The sequence below is a fragment of the Peromyscus eremicus genome, chromosome 14 (assembly GCF_949786415.1).
Source record: "Peromyscus eremicus chromosome 14, PerEre_H2_v1, whole genome shotgun sequence".
Classification (NCBI taxonomy): domain Eukaryota; kingdom Metazoa; phylum Chordata; class Mammalia; order Rodentia; family Cricetidae; genus Peromyscus; species Peromyscus eremicus.
The window spans coordinates 66,288,533-66,309,542 of NC_081430.1; the positions used below are offsets into that span (position 1 = coordinate 66,288,533).

At 38.0% G+C, this 21,010-nt stretch overlaps 1 protein-coding gene across 1 annotated transcript in view; it reads left to right on the forward strand.

Moving 5' to 3' along the window:
- Positions 1–200: 200 nt before the first annotated feature.
- Positions 201–21,010, forward strand: part of Macc1 (MET transcriptional regulator MACC1) — a 30,105-nt gene continuing 9,295 nt past the window's right edge. The window contains exons 1-4 of the mRNA XM_059279423.1: positions 201–825; positions 7,459–7,581; positions 9,806–11,847; positions 15,197–15,385. Of these exons, the coding sequence (XP_059135406.1) occupies positions 7,467–7,581; positions 9,806–11,847; positions 15,197–15,385 (2,346 nt within the window). The 5' untranslated portion in view covers positions 201–825; positions 7,459–7,466. The remainder of the gene's footprint in view (positions 826–7,458; positions 7,582–9,805; positions 11,848–15,196; positions 15,386–21,010) is intronic.

Here is a 21,010-nt window from a genome sequence, read left to right on the forward strand (position 1 = left end):
TTAACTCACAAACCTACTTGATGATGAACTTGAACCTTAGCCATACTCATACTTGACTTCTCTGCAGCTTGATTTCATTGATTGTAAAACATTTTTTTTCATTAAAACCAATACTCCCTCCCCGCCCCTCTTCATGGCCACTTGTAATTTCAGCTATATATCTGGTTCTGAAGGGTAAACACTGTCTGCTTTGTAAACCAGAATAATTGACATGCATAATTGACAGTTTTCAATGAAAATATAGAACCTTGTTATAACCTTGTTGTATCAAATACCTCCCTAAAGGCTTATTAGGTATTAAGTAAGGTTTGGTTGCCAGCTGATGTACTTTTGACTTATGATTGGATCATGAGAGTTCTGTGTTAATCAAGCTGTACTACTAGGAGATAGGAATAATTTAAGGAAGTAAGCCATCAAGCGTCTTTGAAGACTATGTTTTGTCCTAGACACTTCCTCTCTGTCTTTTGTCTGCTTCCTGGATGCCACTATGTGAGATGATTTCCTCAACCATGCCCTTCCACCATGATGCTTCTGCCTACCATAGGCCTAAGAGCAATGGAACCAGCTAATCATGGATCAATGTCTCTAATACCATGAACTAAAATAAGTCTTTCTTCCCTTGTTTTTCTCAGATGTTTAGTCACTGTGGTGACACTTGTCCAAAATATAATAAATATTTCAGCTGATCATTATATTAAGCAAAGGGCCCTTCTGAGAGCGGTCTGATATTACTGGACAAGAAGTCACACACCGATGACGAAAATGCTAGTGAACTTGAGGATCATCTTTCAAGACCGCATCCAAGACAACTCTTCACCACCCAGGGTACAAAAATACACAAAGCTCTCAAAATTACTAGCTCTTATGACCCTTGTTTAAATTTTTGAGGTATTTATCTGTTCAGAGTCCCTGATAATTTGCCTTCAAGAATGAAGAATGTGGAGCTGTTCCTTTGCTACATCATTAAGCACAGCAGATTCTGACCTGTCAGCTCTCTGCTTCTGACATATGCTAATGTGATACATGTTGCAGAATTTTATAATTTCCCTGAATTTAAGTTCTGCCAGTAAATGCCAGTAAACAAGTGATCAATACCACACCTTGCATAGTAATATTAACAAGAAAATGTACTGATGAAGTGATTTGAGCTACCAGTGCTAGAAGCATCATAGAAAATACTATCTTTTATTAAACTACCTGAGACAAGCTCTCTGCTACCCTCCCCAGAGAATCTAAAGTGACTTGTGGAATTTGCTATCAGGCTGTCAAACCTATTAAATATTTGCTCAGAATGGTCAGAGATTAACAAATACTGGACTGGTGTTAGGGTATGTACGTCTCCATCAGAAGGTACCCTAGGGATGACATCCAAGAAGGCCACATACTCACCAGTGTATAGACCATTAACATGCTAGTTAATGTCTTCAGTGACAATGATTCCTTTGTCAGCCAGTCAGGTCTTCTATACCAATTGCATTTTTATGGTAAGGTAATATTATTTGGGCAGGTTTGACATTTAAAAGTAAAATAAAAGTCTATTAGTCTATCAGTTTCTTTCCTGACATTTTAGTGTTTGTTTTCATCTATAAGAGTGGTAGCTGTCATAGACTAATTTATATTTTAAAGCCACATAACACACCATGGGAAAAACTAAATACAGTGCAGGTCTTTGGAAATAACAGGGATCGAGACATTCAAAGACTAATGAAGATATCCTGAACCTCTGATTTCTATAATACTGATTGATTTTCATTATATAAAGACCACTGTAAACATTTTAAATGGCTGGGAATAGCTTAGTGCTAGAGCCCTTCCCTAAAATGTGCAAGGCCTCTGTTTCCATCCCCACCATGAGGAAGACAGATTGACCTTTTTAAAGAAAGAAATCTTTTTTTTTTTTTTTTTTTTTCCGAGACAGGGTTTCTCTGTGTAGCTTTGTACCTTTCCTGGATCTCGCTCTGTAGACCAGGCTGTCCTCGAACTCACAAAGATCTGCCTGCCTCTGCCTCCCGAGTGCTGGGATTAAAGGCCTGTGCCACCACCGCCCGGTGAAACAAATCTTTTACAGTGCATTGGTTTTATTGTTTTCAGGTTCTTTAAAAAAAAAAAAAAAAACAAACAACAAAAAAATCCACACCCCTCGCCACCTTTTTCTTCCCTCAAAAAACTTGAAACATTTAAGTTTCCCCAGTTGCTTAAGGGCTGGTGTACTACTAGCAAAATAACTCAATGACAAAACTTTGCTCATCAGTTCTTTAAGAAAAGGGTAGGGAATGGGGTTTAAGAGTTCAGAATAAGTAAAAGACACACCAGAAACCCTGTGTTCCAAATTAAGTGGATAGGAGATGGATTTTTGGACATCTGCTCTTTCTAGAAAACTGGGTTCGTGCTTCTCTAGACAATGTCTGAAAACAAATGCTGCTTTAGATAATGGCTGCCCTTGAGTAAAACTGCAAGAAAACATAGGAGAGTGATTAAGTGTGGCTGTGCTCTTTGCTACCCTGGGTAAACAAGCCTTGTTCTCTGCAGTAGGCTCACTCTTCCGTCTGTCACGCTAGCCTAGATTGTTTCCCCATTCCACCTCTCCCCTTGTCCACATGCTAATCCAGATTTAGGACCTAGTACTGTGGTGCAGTGTACATACTGAAAGATTGGGACAGGAAGAATTGCAGGGGTTGTTGAGAACGGCCTGGAGGCCAGCTAGGAAAGCACAGGAGTTTTTGGAGTGTGTCTCTCAGCATGAGCTTCCCACAAACACAACAGTCACTGGCCAGCTTTGTTTTGGATTCTTAGCCTTAAACCCAGACTTTCTACAGCAGAAACATGGAGGTGAGCCCAGCAGGCTGTATTTGATTAGACCTGAAGGTGAATCTGGTACACAGGTTTAAAACAACCAGGTGGAGGGACAGTGGATGACTGGGGTTGCTGGACTGAAGGATGAATCTTTGAACTACAAGTGCCTGTGTTCCCAAGATGCTATGATCTTTCAGCAAGGAGCTTGTGCTTGTCCTTCCTGAAATGTTATGGTTCTTCAGTAATATTAATATAACTACCCAAAACCCTGGGGGTGCTTTCCCTGTGAGTAAGGGCTTCTTGTTTTATTTCAATGGATTATAATTTTTTTAACTTGGAAGGTTATTCATTTCAAAGGAATCTTGGAATGTAAATTGTCCTTTGTTGTGCTTTTTCCCCATAAGAGAGAAAAGCGCTCAGACAGATGGTTAAATTGGTTTCTATTTAAAATGTACTTTATCTTTCTGAAAATGCTTTTCCATGGAAAGACTTGAGCTTTTTGTTTGTTTGTTTATTAGAGTTTGCTAAATTTTGCTGAAGGATTGAGCTTTGTCAGCCTATGGTTTGCTAAGGACTTTTAACTTTGGACATCATGCTTGGTAAAATCCAACCACAGAATTTTTAAAGGGCTGCCAGGAAACTTGAGGATTCAAAGAAATTTGCATATTGCATAATTCATTTATTTTTACTCAATTTTCAATGTAATTTACCGTATAAGAGGAAAGTTTGTTATTGAACCATTTAGGTTTTTTATTATGCTACCTTTTAAGATACGTTTGCCCACGTCTTGGAAAACGTCCTCCTTCCTTTCCACTTACTTCTCCTTTCTTCTCTTTTGTTCCTCATTATAAAACCAGAAAAGGCTTTTAATTTCTTTTTTTAAATGTATTTTTATGTGAGCCATATCTTCCTTGGTACCTCACTCTGGCTTGGAACTTACTTTGCAATCCAGCCTGGCCTTGACCTCACAGAAATCCCACTGCCTCAACTTCCCAAGACCTGGTTTTAAAGGCATGAATCACCACTTCTGGGGAAACAACGACAAAACCCAAAAAAACTTCTTTTGAAAAGAGGTCAGCAACTTAAAAGGATTATGCCAAATAGGAAGGTCTACTTGAAGGAGTTATAGGCAGCACATTATTAAGAACAAGAAGACTATTGCTAGAATGTGGACTGGAAGATTGGCTAGTCTTAGGATGCAATGGATGCAACATTGGTAACTTTAAGACAGAGAAAATGGTGTCTTGGGTGACTAGGTGCGTGTGCTGCTGTAACATCAGGAAGGAAGTTTTTCTGTGTCAGTCATCTGCTTCAGGGTAGTCACGTCCTGTGACTTGGGCTTGAAAATTTTTTCTTTTACATGTTTTAGCATCTTTTCACCATTTGCATGCAGTGCCATCAGAGGCCAGAAGATGGCGTTGGATGCCCTGGTACTAAAGTTACATATGGCAGAGAGCCGCTATAAGAATGCTGGGACTCAAACACATGTCTTCTGGAAGAGCAGCAAGTGCTCCAAACACAGTCGTCTCTGCAGCCCCTTGAGGCTTATTTTTTTCCACTGAAAATCAGATTCTTAAACATCTGTTCTCAGTGTCAAGGACCAAAGAGAAAGCTGTATGTAACACTAACTGACTCTCACTCAGGAAATGAGAACCCTTAACATAATGTTTATACTTTTAACTGTAGTTCATCTGTCTTCACTGTTGAATAGTACTGTTATGTTAAAATACCATAATTTATTTATCCATTTATGTGATAAAAGATATTTATTTAAATTCAGTTTATATTTACATAATTAATAAGCATTCATGTATAATCTCCTTTTTAAAATATTTCTTTTACTTTTGAGATTATAATTACATTTCTCCCTTCCCTTTCCTCCCTTCAAGCATTCACATATACCCCTCCTTGCTCTCTTTCAAGTTCATATTTGTTGTTACATTAGGAATTACATTTGTAACAATGTAATTGTTTGTTTTTATTAATTATTGTTACATATATATGCTTATACATATATATTCCTAAATTGCTCAGTTTGTATGACGTCACTTGTATGTATGTTTTCAGGAATGACCATTTGATATTGAATAGCCAATTGTTGTGTTCTAGGGAAGACTACTTTGTCAGACCTCAGCATTCTTTAGTCACCTATAGAGTTTTAGAAGAGCAAAAGCAATGGGGTGGAATTGAAATCCCTGGATACCAGGCTGTGAACGTCCTCACAAATCTTGCCAGATGGACTTCAAGTGGTTGTATCTATTAATACTTCCACCAGAGTATATGCACTTTCCCTTTTTGCTAGGTTTTCTCTTTAGGCTATATTATTGGTGAGCTTTCACAGGTAAAGCTTTCCTGTCATATACAAAAGATACTATCTTGAAGTTTATTTCCTGGTCCTCTGGCTCTTACAGTCTTCCCACCCATCCTTCTGAAATGTTTCCTGAGCTTTGTGTGTAAGGGTTGTGTTGTAGATGTATCTATTGGGGTGGGTACCCCATAGTCAGTTGTTCTCTACATTTTGACCAGTTGTGGCCTTCTGTCATCATCCATCTGCTGCAGAAAGAAGCATTTTTGATGAAGGGTGAGAGCTACACCTGTCTGTGGGTATAAGGATGAGTATTTAGAATGCAGTTAGAAATTATACAGGTTTAGGAAAGTGGCAGCAGTAGGTTCTCCTCTGGGGTCATAGGCCTCAGTAGGCTAGGTTTACAGTGTCTGGCATGCATTCCCTTCTATTAAGCAGGCCTTAAGTCCAGTTAGATGGCTGCTGGTTACCCTCAGTGCCACAATTACACCTTGATTGCTTCTTTTTCCCTTGGCAGCTTGCATAGCTCCTTGTAGTACTATGAGAATTAATACCCAGGGAGGAGGCTTCCAGGTCAGATCTAACTCAGTTTCTCCTCTACCTGAAGTATCTGATGTCTTCAGCAATAGGATCTTACCTTCAATTTGTAGGAGGCAACCAAGGGCGATGGCAGTAATCTATATTCTTAGGGTGGTCTTCTCTGACCAACAACTCAAAAGGAGGTTTCCCATGCCTGGCAATGAGGTTTTGTTAGATGCTTATGGCTTTTGGGGGAGCATTGTCATCATAAGTGGCATAACATCTTTTAAGGTACATACATGTGTAATTTATATATACATAATTTTAGTAAATATGAAATAATATGATTCCCTATGGCCTTTTCAAACAGCTTTAGTATTACTTATTCCTCCTCTCCCTCTGAATTGCCTTTCCTCCCTCATTCCCTAGTCAGTCCCCTCCCCCATTTTTTTTCAATTTCCCCCTTCATATCATCAATGCTTGGAAGACAAAGACAAATGGACCTCTTTACACAGTGGACTTGGTTTATACAGTGAGTTACAGGCCAGCCAAGGCTACATAGGAAGACTTTGGAGAGGGGGATAGGATATTGTTGTTTTTTTGATATTGACAATGAGTAATTCATGACTCCTACATTGCTCTTCATGGCTGCCTCAGTCAGGTGGATATCAAGATTTATATGAGTATGAGACTCCTTCTGAGGTGGCAGTTCTGTATCCTTGGTATATTTCTGTTCCGATTTCACATTGTATTACTTCGCACACATTTATAATAAATGCTGATAGCTGGTAGGCAATGAATATTACCTGGATTATCTTTAACATTTGTCTTTGGCATTTTCAATGACAAAAACGTGTTTTAAACATGTTTCAAAAACAGCATACTTTGTATGATAAATACAACAATTTTGATTTTTCAATTAAAAATAAAAGGGAAAGTTACAAACATACTCATATACATATAATATATATAATGTAATTTTTCATGGGATTGCATTGGACATGTAGAAGTGCTGTGGGATGGTCTGTATGTCAAGTGTGTTGCTGATTGGTCAATAAATAAATCACTGATTGGCCAGTGGCCAGGCAGGAAGTATAGGTGGGACAAGGAGGAGAATAAAGCTGGGAAGTGGAAGGCTGAGAGAGAGACACTGCCAGCCGACGATGACAAACAGCATGTGAAGATGCCAGTAAGCCACGAGCCAAGTGGCAAGGTATAGATTTATAGAAATGGATTAATTTAAGCTGTAAGAAAAGTTAGCAGGAAGCCTGCCACGGCCATACAGTTTGTAACCAATATAAGTCTCTGTGTTTACTTGGTCAGGTTTGAGTGGCTGTGGGACTGGCGGGTGACAAAGATTTGTCCTGACTGTGGGCAAGGCAGGAAAACTCTAGCTACATAGAAGAATTTGGGAATTTTGAGATTAGTTTGATTTTCTAGTAATCAGAGATTATCTATGTAAGTGTCAACTTATTATTCTTTCTCTTATCTTTGAGATGTTCATTGATTGCTTTACATTGACTCATTAATGAAGGCATTTCCAGGGTAAATTCTTTGTTTGAGATTAATCTAGAGTTGGCATTTTTCAAAAATGTGATAACACTCATTTCAGGATATTTACCAGAAACAGAGACCTGTGTTCTGTGTAACAGCTCTGGCTGTTCTGGAACTTGCTTTGTAGTGCTGGCATTAAAGGCATGGGTGACCATTGCCCAGCTCTGTGTAGATATTCTTACACGAAGTTTTCTGTTTAAGTATGAATGACCATTTTTTTTAGATTGTTTCCTCTGCCAGCTTACTTATATGTGCTTACAATAAATATGCCTCTAATTGCTTTATAGGTGGCAAGATGCTAATCAGTGAAAGAGCCTACCGCTGGCCAAGAGGAATTGCTCGAAGTAGATCTGAAGGAAATTTGGTTGACATGGAAGCCTCAACACTCTCAAAAAATCATAATATTACAGGTACAAGAATTTATAATATGGTAATATTTCTGTGGAATTAAGTCAAATCATTTCCTATACATATGAAAAAAGTATATTTTTATATATACTCTAAAAAATACTATAGAAGATTTATAAAACTACCAAGTACAAGTGCTATCACAAATAGAATATCATTAAAGATAAATGTTTTCTTAAGAAAGTACACTAATGCCGGGCGGTGGTGGTGCCTGCCTTTAGTCCCAGCACTCGGGAGGCAGAGCCAGGTGGATCTCTGCGAGTTCGAGGCCAGCCTGGGCTACAGAGTGAGTTCCAGGAAAGGTGCAAAGCTACACAGAGAAACCCTGTCTCGAAAAACCAAAAAAAAAAAAAAAAAAAAAAAGAAAGTACACTAATATGGGCTAGAGAGATGCCTCGGTGGGTAAAGTGCTTTCCACTTAAGCATGAGGACAAGGCTTTATTTTGCCTGTATACATTAAAAGCCAGGCATGGGGTGTGCATCTGTAGTCCTAGTACTAGAGGATCAGAAACAGGCAGATTTGTTGGAGCTTACTGCCCAGCAAGTGTGGCAAATGAGCTCCAGGTTCAATGAGGGACCCTCTCTCACAAAATAAGGTGAACTGTGATAGAGGGAGACACTTAATGTCAACTTCTGACCTTCAAATAGAGATGTAATTATATGCACATTCCCTCCCACACACATGCACCACACACACATGCACCACACACACACATACACACATGCACCCCCCCACACACACATGCACCACACACACATACATGCACCACACACACATATACCACATACACACACATGCACCACACACACATGCACACACACACACACACATGCACCACATATACACATATACCACACACACATGCATCACATACACACACATGCACCACATACACATACATGCACCACACACATTTGCACCACACACACACATGCACACACATGCACACACACACAAATAAATAAAGAATACTCACAGATTATAATAAATATCATAAAGAGGCATAAATTTATTAATAAATGAATAATATGTCCTGCAAATATTGTACACTTCAATGGAGACAAGCAGAGACTGAAGCAGCCTAATAATCTTCATGAATTAGAATCCAATTTACCTGATATCAGAGGGGAAAAAATGAGTTTTGAGAGAGTTGGGGTAGAAGGATTGAGGATGTGTGATAATAAGAGAAATACTATTTCTGTTTTTCAAAATCCATCTTATACTTTTTAATAAGTAGCATAACTCACTTAAAGCAAAATAAATGCTCTATGAATATCAGGGGGAAAAAAGTAACAATTTTCTGAAACTCTTGTTTCCAGAAAACTTCAGATAACTCAGTTGTGCATGATTGCTTTCATTGTGCCTGAGGCAGCAGCGAATACACGAAACCTTCACGTTTGTGACTAGTAGTTTCTATGAAAGAGCCAAACAGAAGCCCCTCTGAACATAAAAATAACCTTGATGCTATGGGATGTGTTGAGGAAGTTTTTATGTGCTCTTCAAGCCCTTTCCAGAGACATAATAAAGTTTCTGTTTCTAGTGGCATCCCATAAAGTCCATTGAATTCCTGCGGGCAGTAACTTCACTGTCAATCTGTTTTTTTCAATGTGTTTTTCACACACATACAAAATGTAATGTTAAATTTATTAATACAATGTTACCAGAACATGAATAATTAATGATAACTTTAACTTAGAAGATTGTTTAGAAAATTATTTTAAGTATGTATGGATTTGTTTGACATTCCTTAGGTATTATTTGAAAAGAAAGACATCAAATTGATCCTTTGGACATAATGAGACCAACAGCTCAATGTTTAGAAAAATCTGGATGTTGGCTGTTTTTTCAGGAGTTTAGGTAAATGAAACATAAAATAATTAGGCATAACTTTATGTAAGTATAAGTAAATGTGTTAAATACATTATTAGTGTGTTGTTATATGTAATTATCTACTATACTCAACATTCATTCACTTTATGTTTCATGATACCTTAAGATAAAATTAATGTACCTGTACTCAAAATAACTTGGTATAAAATTCCCTTTTCCTCATTATAAACAAATTGATATGATTTACTACTGAGCTTGTAGTGGACAGCAGCCTTAAAAATCAAAACCTGAAGTATATTTTGAATTTTTAAAGTATGAATAAATCAATCATGGTTGTATCTCAGACTCCCACTTTATTTATTTATTTTTTGCTTTGTTTTTGTTTAAATATCAAGCAAGCCAGAAGCTCGGCTTTCCTCACAACTGGCCAGATGCTTCTGTACACCATGGCGATAGTGCTGCAAAAGCTACCAATCCATTCTGGAATGAGCTGTCTGCCTCAAACCCATTTCTGGATGACATCACTCAGCTAAGAAATAACCAAAAGAGAGATAATATGTCCATTTTGAAGGAGGATCCTTTTCTTTTTTCAAGACAAATAGAAACAGGGAATTCTTTTGATTCCTCTGGTGATGAACTTGACATGGATCAGTTGCTTAGGCCATCTTCCTCAAGGAAGTCAGGAAGATCTAAAAGTGTTTCAGAACTCCTGGACATCTTAGATGATACAACACATACTCATCAAAGTATACATAGCTCTGACCAGATCCTAATACAAGACTTAGAATGGCTTCAAAATGACCGGGAAGCATATAAAATGGCTTGGCTAAGTCAACGTCAGCTGGCCCGCTCTTGCCTAGATCTGAATATAGTTAATCATAGTCCTGGGTGGGCTCAAACACAAATTGCAGAGACTATTGCAGTTTGTAAATTAAACCATCACGGAGGATCAGTGCAGTTACCCGACTCAGATATCACTGTTCATGTACCCCAAGGACACGTAGCTGTAGGAGAATTCCAGGAGGTATCTCTGAGAGCATTTCTGGATCCTCCACCAAAGCTGAACCATGATCTGTCCTGCACTGTAAGCCCTCTGTTGGAAATCAGGTTAAGCAACCTGAAGACCATGGAAGCTATTTTGCTGGAGATGAAAATTGGAGCAGAAGTGAAAATAGATCCTCTGAGCCAAGTCATGACAGAAATGGTGTGTTTACACAGCCTGGACAGAGAAGGCCCTTTCCAAGCACTAAACAACTGCTATTTCTACAAAGACACAATTCAAGCAAAGTTTCTTGATCTGAGCCCTGTAATGTACATAGTCATAGCTGTGCAAGCTAAGGCCATTCAGCCACCAGCTGCTACTATTTGGGATTATATTCATAAAACCACCTCCATTGGAATTTATGGACCCAAATATATCCATCCAAGTTTTACTGCTGTTTTCACAGTTTGTGGACACAACTATGTGCCAGGAAAGTTTACAGTCTCTGACATTAAGAAGGGTGGAAAAAACGTATCTCCGGTAGTATTTCATCTCTGGGGGAAGCATTCATTTTTACTTGACAAGCCACAAGATTTAATTATTTCAGCTTTTTCATGTGATCCTGATTTTGAAGTAAAGGTAGAGAGAGAAAGGAAAATAATTGCACAAAGGCAATTGGAAGCAGGTGCAGTAGTTCATCAACAAATGTCCTTTTCTTCAGTTGACCACAGAGATATGCACTTGTTTGTTTTCAGGGTTCATGTGGGGCCTCCCAGGGGAAAACCAGTCACACAATTTTTTGTCACTTCACCTGATCCAGCCCCAAACCTAAAAAGGCTCTCACATCTTCAGAGCTATTTCCAGAAGGAGAGAGAAGGCAAGGGAGTGCCTTTGTTATCAGCGGGGCTTGTTAAGTACCCCACTTTCCAAGATAAAAAAATGAATTTTACCAATTATGGGATCACACTGAAGACGGTCCTGAGGCAAAGTAGGATTGACTACTTACTTGATTACTTAAAGGGGGATACAATCGCCCTTCTTGGAGAAGGCACAGTAAGAGCCATTGGACAATCCAAAGTGAAAGAATGGTATGTAGGAGTCCTCCGAGGTAAGGTCGGACTTGTGCACTGCAAAAATGTCAAAGTGATTTCCAAAGAACAAGTGATGTCTCTGTCTGATGGCAGTTTGACAACCAAGAATCTTTTGGAGCAAATTGCCTTGCCATTTAAAAATCTGACTTATATATACTCTGTTATGTTGACCCTGGTGTCAGAAAACATTCATGACTGGAAAGTTTTAGCTAATGTCCTGGGCTACTCACATCTGGCACAGGAAGATTTTGATCAAATTCAAGCAGACAAGGAACCAGAAAGGGTTTCTTACATTGTCAAGAAGTTAAAGGAAGATTGCCACGAAGACAGAAGTACCAGAAAGTTTCTTTATGAACTGATTGTGGTGAGTATTGGTTGATCGTAATAACTCATTTAGAGATCTTGATATTTATAAAAAACATGAAAACTAGTAGTCATAAATACATTGAAGTCCCTGGGAACTTTTCCTACAAGGTCATAGCATTGGATTCATGATTTGAGAGTCAATCATGATTTTGTCAGAAAATCGGTCTGCAAGAATCATCTTTAAAGAGGGTTTAAAGGTTGTATTTTTGTTGGGCCCTTTCCTTTAAATTTAAGAGATTAACTCTTCTTTTCTCAAATATTTAGATAGCCCTTCAAATATCATAGGAGCTCCATTACATGAAAGTAAAGAAGAACAAACAAACAAAAAGATCTGGCCTTACTAGAGGCTCACTTTTTCAATATTTGTTTCCTTCAAACACATAAGTATTATCCACTATTTCATCACTTTAATGTTCTTTGGTATATAATAATTCATGACCCCAACAATGATTCTGCTAACACTATATTTAATATTCTAATAGAATTCTCAAGGATCAACTCTTTTTAGCATGTAAAAGCCTTGTGGAGAATTATAAGTAATTGGATTTAAAACAGAAATTCAGTGTTATAGTAACAAAATATCAAGATGACATCTCTAAAGAAGATTAAAATATGAATGTATGAAGGTAGCTAATACTTCCTAAATGCTAAATGCTAAAACTACCTTCAAATAGTGTGTTGGGGAGCATAAAATTGTCATTGGTTGCTTTTTACTCTTGCTCTTTTGGGGGGCCTGCCACCCAGTTCCCAAATAAAAAACATGGAGGCTTATTATTTCTTATGAATGCCTGGCCTTACCCTAGCTTGTTTCTAGATAGCTTTTCTTAAATTATCCTGTCTACCTTTTGCCTCTGGGATTTTTCCCTTTCTTACTTCTGTGTATCTTACTTTCACTCTTACTCCATGGCTGTCTGGGTGGGTGGGTGGCTGGGTGGATGGCCCCTGACAACTCCCTCTCCTTCTTTTCTTGTTCCTTGATCTCCTCTTCCCAGAATTCTTCTCTTATTTATTCTTTCTGCCTGCCAGCCCCACCTATCCTTTATCTTGCCTTGCTATTGGCTATTCAGCTCTTTATTAGACCAATCAGGTGTTTTCCACAGGCAAAGTAACACAGTTTTACAAAGTTAAATACAGCATAAAAGAATGCAACACATCTTTGCATCATTAAATGTTCCACAGCATAAACAAATGTAACACATCTTAAAATAATATTCTATAACATAAAATGTTTTTGTAAGTACATGTTAGTAAGTGCACTGAATAGCATAAGTATGAAATCAGTGCCTGTAAGAATGGAAATAATGATTGAGGCAGTGAGCAGAGACATGTTAAGAAGTAAGTTTTAATAAAGCTGGAAACGGCAAAGAAAAAATGGTGAATGAATTCAATCTGTGACATTAATTATAATTTGCATGTTTAAGAAATGATTGTACAATGGCACCATGAGCAGTAAAACTTGAGAGCTGTCTAGTTGGCAAGTGGACAGTTTTATTATGAGATGCTGTGTTCCCATTGAGCCCAGATGACTGAATACTAGAAGCTGTCCTGCTCAGTATAAGCTACACATTCATTTTGTAACAGCTTCTTTTTGTAACTCAGATGTTGTTCATCACAGACTCAAAAAACTACAAACAAAAAGTTACTTTCTTTTCTTGGTAGCTGAAAATAAGTCAGGTCTGATCATACCTGTAGTTTGGGGAGGGCATAATAAATCATAGAATATCTTGATTAGACAATGCTGATAGAGACCCAATCAAGAGACTCAAGAGAGTGGACTTAATGGACCAAACAACTAATACTAAGCCTTAGTGGTGCCATCAGGACATCCTTCTAAAAGAGGCTTAGGCTTGGCCATCTGTTAGCAAACTATTGACCCTTCTGTGGTATAGAGTTATATCTTCAAACATCCTTTGCATTAAGTGTAAATTTTTCTTGCTCTGTGTCTTGATGGGTCAAGTTGAGAAGTAAAGAGTGAATGCTTTTTTTTTTTTTTTTTTTTTTGGTTTTTCGAGACAGGGTTTCTCTGTGTAGCTTTGCGCCTTTCCTGGGACTCACTTGGTAGCCCAGGCTGGCCTCGAACTCACAGAGATCCGCCTGGCTCTGCCTCCTGAGTGCTGGGATTAAAGGCGTGCGCCACCACTGCCCGGCTGTTAGAGTGAATGCTTTTGTCTACTTAATATGTGACATTTCTGAAAGCCCTTCAGTATGTGCTTTTACCTTAGTTCTAGAAGATTAGGCAGAATGGTATTGTCTCCATATCCACTATACAAAGCATTACAATGGTATATCAAATACTTCTTATGAAATTGTACTTTGCCATTGTAAAGCCATGCCATAAAAACTCAAGTGTGCTTTGCAAGACTTCTGACTTGGGGTTGCTTCTCACTGGGGCCGCCACTGTCAGAATAAAAAGAGGGGTCTTTAATAAAACTAGTGTCTAGAGTCCATGAACTGTCCTTTTAATTGTGGATCTCATGAGGATAGACATGGTAGATTTTAATTAGTGCCCTTTTCAATTAATTTAACTTTATTTACTCTTTCATATGGGTAAATAAAACTCCTAGGTACTCTTACATAATAAAGGACTGCCAAGCATGTTTACAGACTTATTTGCATAGATATATGTATCTATTCATATATTTTTAAAATATACTCAAAGCATAAAAGAAACTCTTATACTTGCCAGAAACAAATAGTCAAAAAGAAAGCTCAAGTGTGCAATAAATGAAGAAAGGGAGTCTGGTAGCATTCCACTTTCACATCGTAGGAGAACATTTGCTTTATTACTTTGTGGTTTACGTTACCAGCATCATGTTAGTAGTAAGGAAGGCAGATGATTTAAATTCAGAAACATCTGTAGCTTTGTTCAAAATTAAAGGAGCAGCATGAGTTTATTCAATATACATGATTCTAGGAAAAATTTAAATCACATTTTGTTGAAATAGATATGTGTTAATCCTCTGTTAAGGTAAGTAATAAGTTTTGAGGGGAGTGAGTAATTACCTCTAGATTCAGAGATTATCAACTGCTGGAGTCTGATAAAACAGTTGATACTGTTCCATTAGTAGTTAAAGACTTTAAGACATATATTAATAAAGTGGTTTACCCATGATCCCATAGTTAGCTACTGAGGCTATACTAATGCTCCCCTAATTCTAGTATATGTGATCACTATGATTACTTGTTCAATTTTCTTAAATATAAATCAGTGTTCTGAGTTTGAAAACCTCAACTATATGTGTGGTGGCTAAAGGGATTCCAATTTTTAGAAAACATAATGAAAATCGTAGTTTAAAGGAAAAAGTCAATGAGTTATATTTGAGTATGATGTATACTTGCTGCCACAGGCTCTGCTAAAGATGGATTGCCAAGCGTTAGTGGCACGTCTTATCCAAGAGGCTGTTATACTGACCTCAGCTGTTAAGCTTGGAAGAAGTTGGAGGGAACTTGCTGAGAAGTCGGCAGGACTCACTAAGCATCAGATGCAGGCATATGAAATTCCCTACCGAGGAAAATCTGGAGATGTTTCAGCCGAGGTGAGACTTTCATATGTTCCATTCAGCAGTGACAAACTGTAGCCAAGTAGAGAAAATATAATTTAGTCTTCTCCATATTCATGAATTAATTAGAGGAACACTTGGGGAGATCTACTAAATGAAATTACTATCTGGGTAATCCTGTTGGAAATATTTGAAATATATGTACTGTACTTGTAAAAAACACATTTATATTTCTCTTATTAGATTTCATATTAAAACATGGCTTTTGATCAAATTAATTCATTAAATTGGGACAGTGATGACGCAAGGCTACAAGAATTTAAGGCATAGAGCAGGTACATTTTGGAGTCAAGCAATAGTATCAATCAAGTCAACTCACAGAAGATATACTTAATCATATGTGACAAGTGATAAGTGCTTGTTAGTGACTACTAGGAGGGTGAATGATGTTGGGCCACTGGAAATGACTGACAGAGATATCAAAGAGCCATTTCATCTCTTTTGAAATTCTATGTACAGTAAGAACTATAAATATCATACATAGAATGAAAGCATTTAATACAAAGATATTTGTCACAAAATCTGATTGTGTAAGCAGTATTGTTACATGGATTCTACTATGCACATAGCATATATGTATTTCTTCAGGCTGTCATGAAAGAAATGTGATCCAATTTTTCTCAAATTAAATAAAAATATTTTCCAACGATGAGTATATGTTAGGTGCCCTGCATCTTTAAGCAAGTTAAAACTTTTTCAAGGTATTTAAGTTAAGGCCAATATTCTCTATTTTGAGATGTATAAGCATAATCTACAAGTTCTGTGTCATTTTGGGTCATAGAGATGGATATATATATATATATATATATATATATATATATATATATATATTTATTTTTTCAAGACAGGGTTTCTCTGTGTAACAGCCCTAGCTGTCCTGGGACTCCTAGAGATTCGACTGCCTTGCCTCTCAAGTGCTGGGATTGAAGGCCTTTGCCACAACACCTGGCTGTAAGATGAGTTGCTACATGGTCTTATTAATAAAAAACCTGGAGCCAGATATTAGGGTAAAAACTGAGAGATCAGGGAAGCAAAAAGAAGCCAGCTATATTCTTACTGCTAGAAATCCTCAGCCAAGAGAGAGTTACTTCCTGTATATCTACACCTATATGCCTTTCTGTCCCTGCCCTCTTCATCTCTCTGCCCATCTACATCACTTCCTGTCTGTCTGTACAGACATACAGACCTCCATGGTTAGTGCTGGGATTAAAGGCATGTGCCACCATGCCTGGGTCTGTTTCTAGTGTGGCTTTGAATTCACAGAGATCTGAATGAATCTCTGCCTCCCGAATACTAGCATTAAAGGCATGTGCTACCATTGTCTGACTTCTATGTTTAATATATTGGCTGGCTTTTTCCTTGGATCTTCAGATTAGCTTTATTGGAGTACACAAATAAAATATCACCACACCTGGCCATAGAGATGGATATTTACTTTTGAGATTCCTCTTCTTACCATAAGCAACAATTCTGCTGGGTGACCAGGTTGCAAGAGTTCAGTCAGTCAAGTAATTTGACTCCTTCCAGCTGCAGCAGGTGTCAGCTGGACAGCTGCTGAATTCCTGAAACCCAGCTCACAAGTGAGGACTTCTAAACAAAATCTACCCAGGGACAGCTATGGGCTGGACACATATGTCCCACTTGTTGGCTACACTTATCTCCATAAACCTAGAAGGGAATTGAAGCCTATCAATGAGCAGACTCTAGCATGAACATAACATACGAGATGGACACAAGTTTTCTCTGAGTGAGTTAAAAAATCAGCAACCTTGAGGAAGAAAAGAGTATGTGAGAATTGTGCTGTTGTGGTCCTGACATTTCAGTTAACTAATTAAAAAGCTGTCTAATTGAAAGCTCCTCTTCTTTTGTCTATGATAGGGCCTTGCTTTTAAGAGTTTTGTTTAGACTTACGGGAGAGCTGCTTGTGCTGCCAGCCTTCCTAAGCATCTGGATTCTCTCTAATTGTGTTTATTGTTTGTCTCCTCTTAAATCTTGATGCAGGCTAACACACAGCCTATTTTTCCATTATTTACTTTCACACAGCCCAAATCCTAAGTGACTAAGTCTGTGTCTGAGGCTGATAAAATCTCAGAAGCATAAAGGAAAGCCCCTAAATGTTTTCTGAAGCCAACAGTTCAAGTCATTGCAACGAATACTAACAGCCAGTACCTGACCTATGTTATCACTTAGAAAAACTCAAAGGCATTTTAGCCTGAAACCATTCCAAATGTCCTATAACAAATTTTACCTGTTTGACCACTTAAAGGGACAATGTATGCTAATTTCCGCAATCTAAAGTGTTATTGTAGAGTTTTTTTCTCCTTGAAAAAGATGGATTTTAAACATGATGGATTTGACAAGACTGGTAGTTGAATAGCTCTAAGTGAGGGTGCAGTGGTCAGGAACTGGCTTTGGGGTGAGGAAACACCAACTTAGTGTTCTTTTGCTGTGCTGTCTTTGTTTCTGTCATGTCATTTACTCTGACATATGATCTATGGGCCTGTGCCCCTGGTACATTTTTTTCTTCTGAGACACAAAAAACCTGTGAATCTCTGCAGGTTCCCTCAGGACCCAGCTTGACAACTATGGCATTATGTTGCTTCCAAAATATGCCTGATCATCTTCATCAAGCCTCAGGATGGTTGAAGAATGGGGATACTGAATGCAAAGGAAAGGTCTTTGGAGAGTTTGGAGAATGTCACTTTTTAAAATAAGCACCTCCTCAATTTATATTTTGTTACTACAACTACTTACTACATTAAAGCAAAACTATGTTTAGAACCAATCATATGCATATAAGCAAAACACATTTTAAAAATCATTTTTGTAAGTTTTTAAAAGACTTGTTTATTTTTATTTTATATATATGGATGTTTTGCCTTTATAAATGTCTATGTACCACATGCATGTTTGGTGCCTGTGGAGGCCAGATTTGGTATCAGATTCCCTGGAACTCGAGTTACAAACAGTTATCAACTTCCATTTTGGTGCTGGGAATTGAAACTGGGTTCTCTGTAAGAGAAGTCAATGATCTTAACTGCTGAGCTGTCTCTCCAGCCCATGAAAACACATTTTAAGGAAAATGTTTCCTTCAGAAGATATGTTTATACTGTGAAGCCAATACCGACTCCATCTTAGGGAAGGGCCACCATCTTAAACCACCTGCTGTACTCAGTTCCAGGAAGGACCTCAGGAATGTGCCATGACAACTTGAACAGATACAGGGCAGTATGTATGCCCCTGCAGACATTCTGTCTGAGGTTTATGGCCCTTGAAGATATCTAGATAATCTTGCTGAGCAGCCCAGATAACCCTGCCCAGCAAGTTGTGGTTCCCCACCAAAAAGTCCAACCCCAATAGTTTAAAAAAAATCACCTTGCCCCATATCCCTTCTACCCAGTCCCAAGTTGCCAAAGTATGTAATTCCCAGCTTGTGGTTTTTCCCTATAAAAACTCTCTACCCCTGGGCCCACTACGATTGCTGCATTTCCTTCCATCTGCCATCCCGTGGCCCAGGTTTGAAACCCGACAATAAAAGGACCTTTATGTGCTTGCATCAGAAACTGGAGACACAATGAAGCTGAGACTTTCTAACCACCATGTGTTTTTCATCTTTGACACTATTCAAATGTAGAGCAGTACAGTCAGCCAGCTGTATTGTAATTCTCTTTGCAGTCACCCCTTAGTGCAAGTCTAATTCTCTTTTGTATCCTCTAGAAGCAGTCTTTGTTTTCCCTTCTTTTCTGATTTACATCTGGAATGCTCAAAGCATTTTATCCTACATGTAGATTAAAAATGAGAATGTAGAACTGTTGTGATTTCTTGTTAGATGAAATACTTATTATGCAAACATAAGGACACCGGTTGGGTTTCCAGAGCCTATTTTTAAAAGTCAAGCATGCAGGTGGAGATAGGGAAACCTAGTTGGTATGTTCAGCCAATGAGAGACACTTTCTCAAAAAGCCAGATTACGGGATTGGAGATGTGGCTCAATGTGTTAAGAGTGCTTGCTGTACAACGGTGAGACTCTGAGCTCAGATATCAGCACTCACATAAAAAGCTGGATATGGCCAGGTAGCTTAGTCTGCCTGTAAACTCAGAACTGTGAGATGCAAAGAAAGAAGAATCACTGGGGCTTGCTAACTGGCAATCAAGCTTCAAGTTGGGTGAGATACTTTGTTTTAAGGGAATAAGTAAAAGAGTATGCATGAGCTTATACCCTCTCCCTCCATGTGACTGTAAGCCAAACACACACACACACACACACACACACCACACACACAGGAGAGAGAGAGACATACACACAGACACAGACACAGACACACACTCACACACACACAAACAACAACAACAACAACAACAACAGCAAAACAGGTGGATAGCCAGGTTTGTTTTCTGGCCTTCAAATATACATTGATTCTATGTACATACACAAACACAACACTGGGTGGGAGAGTTGGTGATTTTCAAATAGCTAATTCTATCAGTTTTTTTAATAAGTGAATGAAAGGTTTTATATAGAATCCATCTCTGTTTGGTATCATTCCCAATTGTCTTTTCTTTCAGTGTTTTATTCATCTACATACTTAATAGGCTTTCTGAGTTAATCAGTTCTTACTTAGCATTGGCTCACAAACTTCAAAGCACACAAAAGTAAAATAAGACTTTTTTCTTTTAAAATCTAATATCTACATTAGTTCAAAATTAGGATAAACTTAATTTTTAAATAAAAATATTTTGAAGACGCTCCACTACTGAGCTACATCTTCCATCCAGAAGCACACGATGACATAAAAATGAAAATAGCTGTGTATCAGTCATTATGAGAATCTTCTTCACACATCTCATTAATTAACAAACAGAAAGCAAGGCATTAGAATCATCCTCTTTCTTACACACAGGTACCCTGAGTATTAACACATTTATATAACAACCAGAGTGCAATGGTGAGTTACAGAACTAGGGTTTGGAATCCTGTTTGTCTTATTCATGTTCCTAACCACTAATCTAGACAGAAGATGAACCTTTACAGAATTGACTGAGTAAGCAAAGATCAAAATGATCAGGAGAACTCAGGGGATGCCTCCTAAAACCAAAGAACCAGTAGTATTTCAGTTACTGCAAGGCTCTGGAGTGGATTCTCATTAGCAGTGAGGTCTAGAGAGCACTGATGAGTAATCATGTGTGGAGGAGAGAGATGTGGTGTTTCACTTGCTGGAGTTTAGAGACAAAACTCTTCAAGTAAAGCTCCCTTGCCTGGATTCCTGTTCTATTACTCCATTCATTAGCCCCCATGACTTTGGACAAGTTACTTGGCTTTTCTAAGAATTTTTTAACTGAGTCATATAGCACTATCTTTTTAGGTGTTTAGATGGTCAGATAAAATAGTATATATAAAAACTATTTGTGATATTTGATGATTATTGTCACCATGAAACACATAGTATCTATTATTTTGTTGAAGAAGAAGAGTTGCATTTGAGAAATCTATGATCTTGATGTGATTTTCTGGAAAATGGAATAAAATGGAACCATTTTTAGTGATAGGACTGAGAAAGAATGTAGGTAAAGAAATATATCAGCAGTGATTTCAAGGTTTCT